Genomic DNA, 14,095 nt, shown 5'->3' with positions numbered 1-14,095 from the left:
TAAAATAAAATAAAATAAAATAAAATAAAATAAAATAAAATAAAGGCAGGTGCAATTGCTCATGCCTATAATCCCAGCACTTTAGGAGGCCAAGGCAGGAGGCTCTCTTGAGGTCAGTGGTTCTAGACCAGCCTGGGCGACACAGTGAGACCACCATATATTTTTTTTTTTTCTTGAGACGGAGTCTTGCTCTGTTGCCCAGGCTGGAGTGCAGTGGTGCAATCTTGGCTCGCTGCTATCTCCACCTCCTGGGTTCACGCCATTCTCCTGCCTCAGCCTCCTGAGTAGCTGGGACTACAGGTGCCCACCACTATGCCAGGCTAATTCTTTTGTATTTTTTTAGTAGAGACAAGGTTTCACTGTGTTACCCAGATGGTCTCGATCTCCTGACCTCGTGATCTGTCCGCCTCAGCCTCCCAAAGTGCTGGGATTACAGGTGTGGGCCACTGAGCCTGGCTCACCATCTCTATTTTTTTTTTAATTTTTTTTAAAAGAAGAAATGCAACCGTTAAGACTGCATCTATCCCGTGAGCACAAAGCCTTGTCCCGCCCACTGCGCCGCCTATACACACCCCCTGGCAGCTCACCATGGATGAAGATATTGAGGTGCTTGTAGCTGACAATGGCTCCGGCATGTGCAAGGCCAACTTTGCGGGTGACAATGTCTCCTGGGCCGTCTTCCTCTCCATTGTGGAGCATCCGCGCACCAGGGCATTATGGTGGGCATGGGTCAGAAGGACTTCTACGTGGGTGAACAGGCCCAGAGCAAGAGAGGCAACCTGACCCTGAAATACCCACCAAGCACAGCATCATCACCAACTGGGACGACATTGAGAAGATCTGGCACCACACCTTCGACAATGAGCTGCATGTGGCTCCCAAGGAGCACCCGGTGCTGCTGACTGAGGCCCCCCTGAACCCTAAGGCCAACCATGAGATGACCCAGATCATGTCTAAGATCTTCAACACCCCATCCAGGTACATAGCAATCCAGGCGCTGCTGTCCCTGCACATGGCCTCCAGCTTCTCCCTGAAGAAGAGATTCCAGCTGCCCAATGGCCAGGTCATCACTATTGGCAACGAGGGGTCCCCGCTGTCCCTAGGCACTCTTCCAGTCTTCCTTCCTGGGCATGGAATCCCGTGGCATCCACGAAACTACCTTCAACTCCATCATGAAATGTGACATGGACATCTGCAAAGACCAGTATGCCAACCCAGTGCTGTCCAGCGACACCACCATGTACCCTGGCATTGCTAACAGGATGGAGATCACCACCACAGCTCCCAGCATGAAGAAGATCAACATCGTTGCTCCTCCTGAGCACAAATATTCTGTATGGATCAGCGGCTCCATCTTGGTCTTGCTGTTCCCCTTCCAGCAGATGTGGATCAGCAAGCAGGAATACGAGGAGTCTGGCCTCTGCATTGTCCACCCTACTGCAAATAGTTCTATACAGATGGTGACTTACATTATAACCTTTCTTGACAAAAACCTAACTTATGCAGAAAATAAGGTGAGATTGGCAATTTTTTTTTTTTTTTTTGACTTAAGATTTAAAACCTGGAATGGTGAAGGTGACAGCAGTTAGTTGGAGTAAGGCATCCCAAATGTTCTACAATGCAGCTCAGGACTTGATTATACATTGTTCTTTCTTTTAATAGTCATTCTAAATATTGGGAGGGGCATTCTCTTTTTTTGTTTTTTCAAGAGAGTCCTGCTCTGTCGCCCAGACTGGAATGCAGTGGTACAACATTGGCTCACTGCACCTCCGCCTCCTGGGTTCAAGCGATTCTTCTGCCTCAGCCTCCCAAGTAGGTGGGATTACAGGTGCACCACCACACCCAGCTAATTTTTGTATTTTTAGTAGAGATGGGGTTTCACCATACTGGCAAGGATGGTCTCGAACTCCTGACCTCATGATCCACCTGCCTCAGCCTCCCATGCTGGGATTACAGGCGTGAGCCACTGCGCCCAGCTGGGAGGTGCATTCTTACAGGAAGTCCCTTGCTCTCCCAAAAGCCACCCCACTTCTAAGGAGAATGCCCAGTCCTCTCCCAAGTTCACATGGGGTGGTGATAGCCTTGCTTTCAAATTATATAATGCAATTTTTAAAAAAACTTTGCCTTCATATTTTTATTTTGTTTAATTTTGAATTATCAGCCATCATGGCCCCCCTTTTTTGTCCCCCAACTTGAGATGTATAAAGGCTTTTGGTCTCCCTGGGAGCGGGTGGAGGAATGGAGGCAGCCAGGGCTTACCTGTACACTGACTTGACACGTTGAATGAAAATGCACACCTTAAAAAAAAAAAAGTAAAGAAAAGAAATGCTAGGTAGACCCATGGTATGACCAATTATCAACGGCACTAGAGAGGACTATCTAAAAGCATCTATTAATAATCCCTCATGACAGCCAGGGGAGGTGGCAGAGGTTGCAGTGAGCAGAGGTTGCACCCCTGGACTCCAGCCTGAGTGAAAGAGCGAGACTCCATCTCAAAACAAAAACAAAAAATCACCAAGTTTTGCAGAATCTGGATTTTATGGAAAAACAAAACAAAACCTTATCTTGGCAGTTAAAGACAAACTCACTGCTAAATGAACATATAATGCAAATGAGAAAGTGTTTACAGCTGCAGTCATGAAGAAAGCGCTAATATATCAAATGTGCATAACAGAACAAGTAATATATTCAGAAACTCTTTCAAAAACAAATTTAATCATATAAAACCACCACAGAAAACTAAGGGACCACAAGTCTTATCTGAGAATAGGACACACAGAAAGACAATTTCATCTTCATGTCATTTATTTTAATGTACCCCCAGAATGAATTATCTTGTTTGCAACAAGAGTGATACAGAAAGGCTTCCACGGCTGGGCACAGTGGGTCATGCCTGTAATCCCAACACTTTGGGAGGCTGAGGCGGGCAGGTGGATCACCTGAGGCTGGGAGTTCAAAACCAGCCTGACCAACGTGGAGAAATGCCGTCTCTACCAAAAATACAAAAAAATTAGCCGGGCGTGGTGGCACATGCCTGTAATCCTACTCAGGAGGCTGAGGCAGGAAAATCGCTTGAACCTGGAAGGTGGAGATTGCGGTGAGCCAAGATCATGCCATTGCACTCCAAGGCTGGATGCCTGCAGAAACCCAGTGGACACATTCAGCTTTCAGCTTCTTCCAATCGTGACTGAAGAGGCCCACCCAGGCAATAAGAGTCCCCTTGAGCCAGCAGCTTAGCTTCAGGTAGAGGAATGCATGATAAAATTATGATAAAGTCTTTCCAAAAGATATAGCTGCCGATAGGTAAAGCCACAAGGCTGCTAATGTCAGGCTGCTGCACTCATTCCATTTCCATTTCTATGTGACCAGCAAAGCCTACTGGGACAGTCCCTTGCTGGTCACTGAATTCCTTGGAGCTGTCAAGCATCCAGTTTCAGAAAGAGATTAGTACTAGGTCCCTATCTGACCTTTTTTTTTTTTTTTCTTAATAGAGGCAGAGTCTTGCTATGTTGCCCCAGGCTGGTTGTGAACTCCCGGGTTCAGGTGATCCTCCCATCTTGGCCTCCCAAAGTGCTGAGAGCCCCTACCTGACCTTCCTTTCCTTTCCTTCCTTTCTCTCTCTCTCTTTCTCTCTCTTCTTTCTTTCTCTTTCCTTCTTTTTCTTTCTTTTCTTTCTTTCTTTTTCTTTTTCTTTCTTTATTTTCCTTTCTCTCTCTCTCTCTTTCTTTCTTTCTTTTTCTTGATGGAGCTTTGCTCTTGTCACCCAGACTGGAGTGCAGTGGCACAATCTCAGCTCACTGTAACCTCCACCTCCTGGGTTCAAACAACTCTTCTGCCTCAGCCTCCTGAGTAGCTGGGATTACAGGTGCCCACCACCATGCATGGCTAATTTTTGTACTTTTAGTAGAGATGGGGTTTTGCCATGTTGGCCAGGCTGGTCTTGAATTCCTGCCCAGGCCTCCCAAGTAGCTGGGATTACAGGCATGCACCACAACACCCGGCTATTCTGTAATTTTAGTAGAGACGGGGTTTCACCATATTGACCAGGCTGGACTCGAACTCCTGACCTCCAGTGATCCACCCACCTCGGCCTCCCAAAGTGCTGGGATTAGAGGTATGAGCCACCATGCCAGGCCCCCTACCTGACTTTTTAAAGAAGGGACAGGCTTGGTGGCTCCATCAGGCAGATCATAGTATCTGCATGTGAAATATCTAAGGGTTGTATCCCACTTTTCCCCTTCCCATGGCTTCACAGCAATTTACGATGTACAAAAGAAGCCTTAAGAATGAACAAAGGCGATTCCACTTGATTTACAAGCAGGTTTCTCTCCACTGAGTTTCTACACCTTCTATAAGGTATGAAACGTTTTTAAAAGCCCTGCCACATTCCTTTTTTCCTCTTACTTTTGAGTCAACTTTTTCTTGAGACAGGTTCTCATTCTGTTACCCAGGCTGGAGTGCACTGGCACAATCTCGGCTCACTGCAACCTCCACCTCTTGGGTTCAAGTGATCCTCCCACCTCAGCCTCCTCAGTAGCTGGGACTACAGACGCACACTACTGTGCCCAGCTAATTTTTGTACTTTTGTAGAGATGAGGTTTTACTATGTTGCCCAGGCTGGTCTCAAACTCCTGGGCTCGAGTGATCTGCCCACCTCAGCCTCCCAAAGTGCTGGGATTACAGGTGTTAGCCACTGCACCCGGCCCACATTTCCTTATGATAGGGTTTCAATCCACTCTAAGCTCTTCCATGTTGTGCAAGATCACCTTCTTTGATTTCATACTACAAGAAACCTCTTCTTTATATTTTTATTTTTTCTCACTTGATGTAAGTTCTTTCACCAGATGAGTTCGGATGCTTTAAGGGATAATAAAATGGTTTTTCACATGCTTTAGATTCACTGAAATGGTCTACTGCATGATTTCTCACGTTTAGCAGACCAAAGACTAAAAAGAGCCCAGGTGTGGTGGCTCACGCCTGTAATCCCAGCACTTTGCGAAGCCGAGGTGGGCAGATCACTTCAGACCAGGAGTTCGAGACCACCCTGACCAACATGATGAAACCCCAGCTCTACTAAAAATACAAAAATTAGCCAAGCATGGTGGTACGTGCCTGTGATCCTAGCTACTCCAGAGGCCGAGACAGGAGAATCGCTTGAACCCAGGAGGCAGAGGTTGCAGTGAGCCAAGATCATGCCATTGCACTCAAGCCTGGGCAACAGAGGCAGAATGTGTCTCAAACACACACACACACACACACACACACACACAAACACAGACAGAAAACACTTCCTTACATTCATAAGGTTTCTCTCCATTGTAACTCTGAACATGAATATTAAAGACTATGGAATACCTAAAGGTTTTCTCACATTCTTTGCTGCATTATTTCGCTAGAGTTGACAAAAAAAATGAACCCCACACATTGGATGGCTTAAACAACAGAAATTTATTTGCTTATAATTTTGGAGGCTGGAAGTCCAGGATCGAAGTGTAGATAAGGATGATTTCCTCTATAATGAGCCTTAAAAGAAGCATTTCCTCCAGGAATCTCTCCTTGCCTTGCAGGTAACCATCTCTGGTCACTTCACATAAAAATCTGTTCCTGCTACCCTGGTATCTCTTTCACTTCTCATAAGGAAACCAGTCATACTGAATGAGGGCCCCATTCTAACTGCCTCATTTTAAAATCACCTCTTCAAAAAAACCACGTCTCCAAATACCATTATCTTGAGGTCCCAGGGATGAAAGCCTTAATATGTTAATGGGTGGATGGGACAAAATCTAGATCAGCGGTCCCCGTTTCGGCACCAGGGACCAGTTTTGTGGAAGACATTTTTCCCATGGACTAGAGTTGGGGATTAACCTGTTCCAGTTCAGATCATCAGGCATTAGATTCTCATAAGGAGTATGCAACCTAGATCCCCTGCATGTGCAGTTCACAACAGAGTTCATGCTCCTATGAGAATCGAATGTCGCTGCTGATCTGACAGAAAGTGGAGCTCAGGCAGTAATATCTGCCCATCCTACATTCACCTCCTGCTGTGTGGCCTGGATCCTGATAGGCCACAGACCAGTACCAGTCCATGGCCCAGGGGTTTAGGGACCCCTGATCTAGGCCATTCCACTTATTAGATTCATCAAGTTCTTCTCCAGCATACATCGGTGTATGATTAAAGCTTGTGGAACATAAAAAGGTTTTGCCACACTTCTTGAATTCAGTTGCTCTCCAGTTTGTGTTCTAAAATGTTTATCAAGGACTGAGTAGCAGGCAAGGGCTTTCCCACATTCCTTACATCAACACGGCTTCTCTCCACTGAGAATCCCGACATATACCTTAAAGCCTGAGGAATAAGTGAAGATTTTCCACATTCCTTATAAACATAGGTTTTCTCCAAGTGGGAGTTTTGTGGTATCTGTCCTAAGGAGTAAATGAAGCCTTTCCCATATTTTCCATATACCTAGAGTTTCCTGCCACTGTGAATTCTCACAAGTTCATTGTGACGTGAGATAATACAGAAGTGGTTCCAGATTCCCAACTTTCACAGCATTTTTCTACAGTGTGACTTTGTTCACATCTTTCAGGTAAATGGGAACAACAGAGGGCTTTCCCACAATTCTAACATTGATAAGGTTTCTCTCCAGTGTGAGTTCTTTAATGATATGGAAAGGGACTTTAAGAATTGAAGAACTGGCTGGGTGTGGTGACTCATGCCTGTAATCTCAGCACTTTGGGAAGTCAACCAGCCTGACCAACATGGAGAATCCCTGCCTCCTCTAAAAATACAAAATTAGCCAGGCGTAGTGGTACATGACTGTAATCCCAGCTACTTGGAAGGCTGAGGCAGAAGAATCACTTGAATCTGAGGGGGCGGAGGTTGTGGTGAGTTGAGATTGAGCCACTGCACTCCAGCCTGGGCAACAAGAGCAAAACTCCATCTCAAAAAAAAAAAAAAAAATTCAATAATATATCATACTACTTACATTCATAGGATTTCTTTACAGTGAGTTCACATACTTGAAATGAATTTAAATAACTGTGGGTTTTTCAACATTGCTTTACATTTTTAGGGTTTTTCTCCAGTGAGTTTGGATGTGGATATTAAAAAGGAAAGATTATACAAATCCTTTCCAACATTTCTTATGCTGAAAGGGCATCTCTCCGGAGTAAATTCTCACACATTCAATAAGGTTTGAGTGAGTAACTAGTGATGGCTTCTCAATATTCCTCACATTCATAGGGCTCTGTTCACTATGAGTTCATGTTCAAGAAGGGCTGAGCATCGATGATTTTTTTTTTTTTTTTTTGAGACAGAGTCTCGCTCTGTTGCCCAGGCTGGAGTGCAGTGTCACAATCTCGGCTCACTGCAACCTCCACCTCCTGGATTCCAGCGATTCAGTCTGGTCACAAACTCCCAACCTCAGGTGATCCGCCTGCCTTGGCCCTCCAAAATGCTGGGATTATAGGCATAAGCCACCACACCCAGAATTTTAGTCAGAGCTTCAGTGACCTGCAGGAAGGGAAATATCCAACTCCAGCCAACTCTATATATCCTGACCCAACTAAAGGGTGGGAAAAACTATGAAGTTCACAGTGCAGAGGCACAGACTCACTAAAAGAGTGACATCTAGGCCGGGCGCGGTGGCTCAAGCCTGTAATCCCAGCACTTTGGGAGGCCGAGACGGGCGGATCACGAGGTCAGGAGATCGAGACCATCCTGGCTAACACGGTGAAACCCCGTCTCTACTAAAAAATACAAAAAACTAGCCGGGCGAGGTGGTGGGCGCCTGTAGTCCCAGCTACTCGGGAGGCTGAGGCAGGAGAATGGCGTGAACCCGGGAGGCGGAGCTTGCAGTGAGCTGAGATCCAGCCACTGCACTCCAGCCCGGGCGACAGAGCAAGACTCCGTCTCAAAAAAAAAAAAAAAAAAGAGTGACATCTAATCCCTGGACAATAGAACACTGCCCCTCTCACCACAGCTTACTACCATTACTAGAGGCCTGCTTACAGCAGTTCCTCTTATCCAGTATGCCATGTCCAGCTAAGGAAAAATTACAAGCATACTAAAAGGCAAAACTTAAAGAGAAAGAGTAAGAACCAGAACCAGACATAGCAGGATTGCTGAAATTATCAGACTGGGAATTTAAAACAATTATGATTGATATGCCCTGGGTTCTACTGGATAAAGCAGACAGCATCCAAGAACAGACAGACAGTGTAAATACAGAATGGAAATTCTAAGAGCCACAAAGAATTGCTAGAGATTGAAGACAGCAACAGAAACGAAGAATGTCTTTGGTAGGCTTATTATTGGCCAGAAAAAAGTCAACTAAAGAGCTTGAGAATATGTCAGTAGAAAAGAGAATATATCAGTAGAAACATCCACAACTGAAAAGCAAAGAGAAGAATAAAAAAACAAGATATAAGAACTGTGGGATACCTAGAAAAGTTGTATCCTACATATAAAGGAAATATCAGATGGAAAGCAAAAAAAGGGAAAGAAACATTTGAAACAATAATGACAGAATTTCTCAAAATTAACTGACGCCAAAACACAAATCCAGGAGGCTAAGCAAACACCAAGCAGGACAAGCACCAAAAACCTATACCTAGGCATATCATTTAAAAATAACAGAATATCAAAGATAACAAAAATTTTCATAGAAGCCTGAGGGGGAAATGCTTTCAGTTTTGAGAATCAAGTATAAGAATTACATCCAACTTTGAGCATAGAAGTGAAGTAAAATAACAATGTTTATTTTTCTAATTGTTAATTGATCTAACAGGTAACTTCTGAAAAACAGCTACAATGTATTAGATTACATATGCTAATTGTGTGTGTGTGTATATGCATATAAGTGAAATACAGTAATGAAGGAAGGTCTGAGAGGGAGGATTTAGGATTATTTTGATAGTATAAAGTACTAACACTACTTAAAAAAATACAGTATTATGAGAATTCAGGTAAATATTATGGCATTTGAAATATTTAAAGGATATACCACATTCCTTACCTTCCCAGGGTTTTGAGGTAATTTTAGATGTGTAAAAAAAATTTCTGTGGAATTAATGTAAGGCTTCCTACATGCATTACAGGTAGAAGGCGTCTCTCCAGTTTGACTTCTTACACCTTCTAGAAGGTAGAAAACATTAACGTAAGCTTTTCCACAATCCTAATGGGGTTTCGGTCCACTCCAAGTTCCAATATGGTGTACTGGGTCACATTCCTTACTTTCACAGTAAAAGAAACTTTCTTTCCTTTTTTCCCCTCTATTTTCATACGGTCTATATCCAGACAACTTGCATGTGAATATTAAAATACAGTGAACATTCACAGGCTTTTTCATGTGCCTTACATTCATACAATTTCTCTCCTACGTAATTCCTCCTGCATGTAGAAAGGACTGACGACTCAATGAAGGCTTTCCCATGTCTTACATTCATATAGTTTCTCTCCAGCATGGCTTTGCATGTGAATATTAAGGCTTTTGGACAATCTATAAATGTTTTTGCTTATTGCTTACTGTATTCACTTGCTAGAGCCGCCACAACAAAACACCACAGACTGGGTGTTTTCTCACACAAGAGAAGTTTATTTGCTCAAAGTTCTGGAAGCCCAAGATGAAGGTGCCAGCAGGGCTGGCGGCCTTGATAGAAGGATCTGTCCTGGCCCTCTGGTTTGCAGATGGCTATCATCTCATGACTTCACATCATCTTCTCTATTTGTCATCCCAGTTGTGTCTTTCTCTTCTTATAGGAACACCAGTCAGATTGGATTAGGGATGTACCCTAACAGACTCAATTTAATCAAATAATTTTTTTTTTTTTTTTTTTGAGATGGAGTCTCACTCTGTCGCCCAGGCTGGAGTGCAGTGGCACAATCTCTGCTCACTGCAACCTCTGCTTCCTGGGTTCAAGCAATTCTCTTGCCTCAGCCACCCAAGTAGCTGGGATTACAGGCACCTGCCACCACCATGCCTGGCTAAATTTTTTGTATTTTTAGTAGAGCCAGGGTTTCGCCAGATTGGCCTCAAACTCCTGACCTCAAGTGATCCGCCCACCTCAGCCTCCCAAAGTGCTGGCATTACAGGAATTAAGTAATTTTCATAGACTTTCTTCTCTCCAGAGTGAGTTCATTCATGTCTTTGAAGTGAACTGGAACAAATGAGAGCTTTCCCACACGTATTACACGGACAGAGTTTCTCACTAGTGAATTTGTTCATGTCTTCGAAGTGAACGGGGATGACTGTAAGCTTTCCCGCACTGCTGACATTTATAGGGTTTCTCTTCTGTGTGAGTTTTTTCATGAATTCTAAAAGAACTGGAACACGTGAAGGCTTTCCCACACTCCTTACATTCATAGGGCTTCTCTCCAGTGTGAGTCCTTCCATGTATTTGAAATGAACTGGAATGGCTGAAGGCCTTTCCACACTGTTTACACTCGTAGGGTTTTTCTCCAGTGTGGATTCTCATGTGAATTTTAAGGTGGGTGGAATAGTTAAAAGCCTTCCCACATTCCTTACAGGTGTATGGTTTCTGGGCACTGTGCGTTCGCATGTGATTATTAAGACATGAGGGATACCCAAATACTTTCCCGCATATCTTACACTCACAGGCCTTCTCTTCAGTGTGAGTTCTCAAATGTCCACTAAGATTCGAGGAAACTGCAAAGGCTTTCCCACATTCAACACATACAAAAGGTTTCTCTCCAGTGTGAGTTCTTATATGTTGAATAAGGCGTGAGGATGTAAGGAAGGATTTCCCACATTCCTTACATTCGTAGGGCTTGTCTCCACTGTGCAATCGTACATGCATACTAAGGCCCGAGTACTGAGTGAAGGCTTTCCCACATTCCTTACACACATAGGGTTTCTCTCCAGTGTGAGTTCTTCCATGTATCTGAAATGAATTGGAATAATTGAAGGCTTTCCCACATTCCTTACATTCATATGGTTTCTCCCCAGTGTGGGTGCGCATGTGAATACTGAGGTAGGCTGGGTACCTATAGCCTTTTCCACATTCCTTACATTTGTAGGGCTTTTTTGCATTGAGGGTTTCTATAAGCACAGAAAGGCTTGTGGAGTCAATAAAACCTGGCCCATAATCCCTCCATTCATAGAGTTTTTCTCCATTGTGAGTTCTCATATGTGCCTGAAGGTATGACTCGTTAATGAAGGACTTTCCACAGTGACTACATCCAAATGACTTTTCTTGTCTGCTAGTTCTCTGGTATACAATATTTGGTGTCAGGCTGAAGACTTTTTCACTCTGATTAAACTTCTCACCAGTAGAGGTTTTCTCATGCAGAGTAAGGAAATCTTTTCCATACCAATGACAGTCGTGAGTGTTCCCTGTACTTTGAGTTCTCACGTGCGTCTTAAGGCATGAGTGTTCACTGAAGACGTCTCCACACTGCTCACAGTCACAGAGTTCCCCTCCGTTGTGTTTCCCTTCCTGTTGAAGGGATGATGATGATTTAAGGATTTTTCTCAAACATATTAACAGACGTACCCATCTGAAGCTACAAACATTATAATGGTGATTATAATTGATGCCATTTTTATTACTCGCATTCAGGTCCTGCCCTGTAGATTTATTTTAAGTGGTACAACTTAACTCTTATTCTAGAATGTTGTGCCATCTGCTTTAATCTTGGCTAGGTGTGGTGGCTCACGCCTGTGATCCCAGCACTCTGGGAGCCCAAGTTGGGGAAGATCACCTGAGGTCAGGAGTTCAAGACCAGTTTGGCCAACATGGTGAAACCCTGTCTCTACTAAAAATACAAAAATTAGCTGGGCTTGGTGGTACATGCCTGTAATCCCAGCTACTTGGAAGGCTGAGGCAGAAGAATCGCTTGAACCTGGAGGCGGAGGTTGCAGTGAGCCAAGACTGTGCCACTGCACTCCAGCCTGGGCAACAAAATGAGATGCCATCTCAAGATAATAATAATAATAAAAACATATTTCTGCAGAATTCCAAGAAATTGTTTTTGAAATTCAGTGTCATGGGTGCAGTAGCTCACATTTGTAATCTCAGCATTTTGTGAGGCAAAGGTGGGTGGATCATTTGAACCTAGGAGTTAGAGACCAGCCTGGGCAACATGGCGAAACTCCATCTCTACAAAAAATATCAAAAAATTAGCTGAGTTGGGCTCACGCCTGTAATCCCAGCACTTTGGAAGGCCAAGGCAGGCGGATCACAAGGTCAGGAGATCGAGACCATCCTGGCTAACATGGCAAAACCCCATCTCTACTAAAAATACAAAAAAATGAGCCAGGCGTGGTGGTGGGCGCCTGTAGTCCCAGCTACTCGGGAGGCTGAGGCAGGAGAATGGCATGAACTCAGGAGGTGAGTTTGCAGTGAGCCGGATTGTGCCACTGCACTCCAGCCTGGGTGACAGAGTAAGACTCCGTCTCAAAAAAAAAAAAAATTAGCTGGGCATGGTGGTGCATTCCTGTAGTCCCAACCACGTAGGAGGCTGAGGTGGGAGGATCACTTGAGCCAAGAGGTCAAGGCTTCAGTGAGCCATGTTTGTGCCACTGCACTCCAGCCTGGGTGACACAGCAAGACCTTGTCTCGACAAAAAAAACCAAAAGCAATTCATAGTCTAAGCCAGATGTGGTGGCTCATGCCTGTAATTCCAGCGCTTCTGTAAACTGAGGTGGAGGATCACTTGAGCACAGGAGTTCGAGAATAGCCTGGGCAACACAGCAAGACCCTGTCTGCACAAAAATTTTAAAGAATTAGCTGGGTGTGGTGGGGCATGCCTGTAGTCCCAGCTACTAAGGGAGGCTGAGGTAGGAGGATCGCTTGAGCCCAGGAGGTCAAGACTATACTGAGCCATGATTGCACCACTGCACTCCAGCCTGGGTGACAGAGCAATACTTCGTTTCAAAAAAACACCAAAAACAAAACTCAATGCCTAGCTACATATGTGGGAATGTGTAAAAGCTCTGAAGAAACAAGTTTCACAATACATTTGGAGCATCCCCAGATTCTTCGCTCCCTCTTGTGTGTATGCAACTTCTCTCAAATATCTCTTATTTTTGCTGACTTCCCATAATAGAATTCCTGATTTTCTCTGAGGGTGGAAGATAAAAAATATCCCTTGCAAATCTTACCAATTGTATCCCGATGGATTTCTGACCCATCAAAAAGTCCTGCTGAAGTGTAGACCATTGGGTTTCAAGCTGCATTTCCCATCCTGAAACAAAACAGACAAACAAAGAAAAGGACTCAGGCTAGGCACGGTGGCTCACGCCTGTAATCCCAGCACTCTGGGAGGCTAAGGCAGGTGGATCACTTGAGGTCAGGAGTTTGAGACCAGCCTGGCCAACATGGCGAAACCCTATTTCTACTAAAAATAGAGAAGTTAGCTGGGCGTGGTGGTGGGCACCTGTAATCCCAGCTACTCGCGGGGCTGAGGCTGAAGAATCTCTTGAATCTGGGAGGCAGAGGTTGCAAGGAGCTGAGATCACACCACTACACTCCAGCCTTGGCAAGAGAGTGAACCACAACAAGAACAAATGAAAGGATTTGGAGAAAGAAATGGAAAGAGTTGAAAACATATGACTCATTTCTATTTGTTTCAAATTAAACATGGCAAGAAAAAGCAGAAAGACATTTGGGGATCTGGGCTACATTAAAAATTTGTTTTTGATGTAAATGATCCAAAGGGAGTAAAACTGGCCAAGACAAGGACATGGGGTAAAACTTTTCAATCGTTTATTACAAATTGACGCTATGAAAATTAAAACTGATAGTGAATAGAGAGTATCAGGAAATGAAAGTAGGAAATTTCTGAAAAAAGAGCGTATATCTAAACAATTAAAGAAATGTTCTAAGACCCCAGGTGGATGCCTGAATCATGGCTAGTTCTGAACCCTGTACATACTGTGGTTCTTCTATCTGGTAACTGAGATGACCACTACGTGACTGACAAGTGATGTACACAGCATAGATATACTGGACAAATGGATGATTCACATCCCAGGCAGGATGACATAAGATTTCATCATGCTACTGGGAACGATGAGAAATTTAAAACTTATGAACTGTTTTGTTTATTGCTAGAATTTTTTTTTTTTTTTTTTTT

General features: G+C 44.0%; 1 protein-coding gene and 1 pseudogene across 1 annotated transcript in view; one reads left to right on the top strand and one right to left on the bottom strand.

The window, feature by feature from the left end:
• Window positions 1-588: 588 nt before the first annotated feature.
• On the top strand, window positions 589-6,686 carry LOC105520948 (annotated as a pseudogene).
• A 3,135-nt stretch (window positions 6,687-9,821) lies between these two features.
• Window positions 9,822-14,095, bottom strand: part of ZNF426 (zinc finger protein 426) — a 12,036-nt gene continuing 7,762 nt past the window's right edge. Inside the window, 2 exon segments of the mRNA XM_011954906.1 lie at window positions 9,822-11,454; window positions 13,122-13,241. Coding sequence (XP_011810296.1) covers window positions 10,207-11,454; window positions 13,122-13,241 — 1,368 coding nt within the window. The 3' untranslated portion in view covers window positions 9,822-10,206.

Source organism: Colobus angolensis, unplaced genomic scaffold (genome assembly GCF_000951035.1).
Source record: "Colobus angolensis palliatus isolate OR3802 unplaced genomic scaffold, Cang.pa_1.0 Scaffold39, whole genome shotgun sequence".
NCBI classification, from domain to species: domain Eukaryota; kingdom Metazoa; phylum Chordata; class Mammalia; order Primates; family Cercopithecidae; genus Colobus; species Colobus angolensis.
Note: the sequence above shows the minus strand (reverse complement) of the source record. Positions and strands in the feature narration are given on the sequence as shown.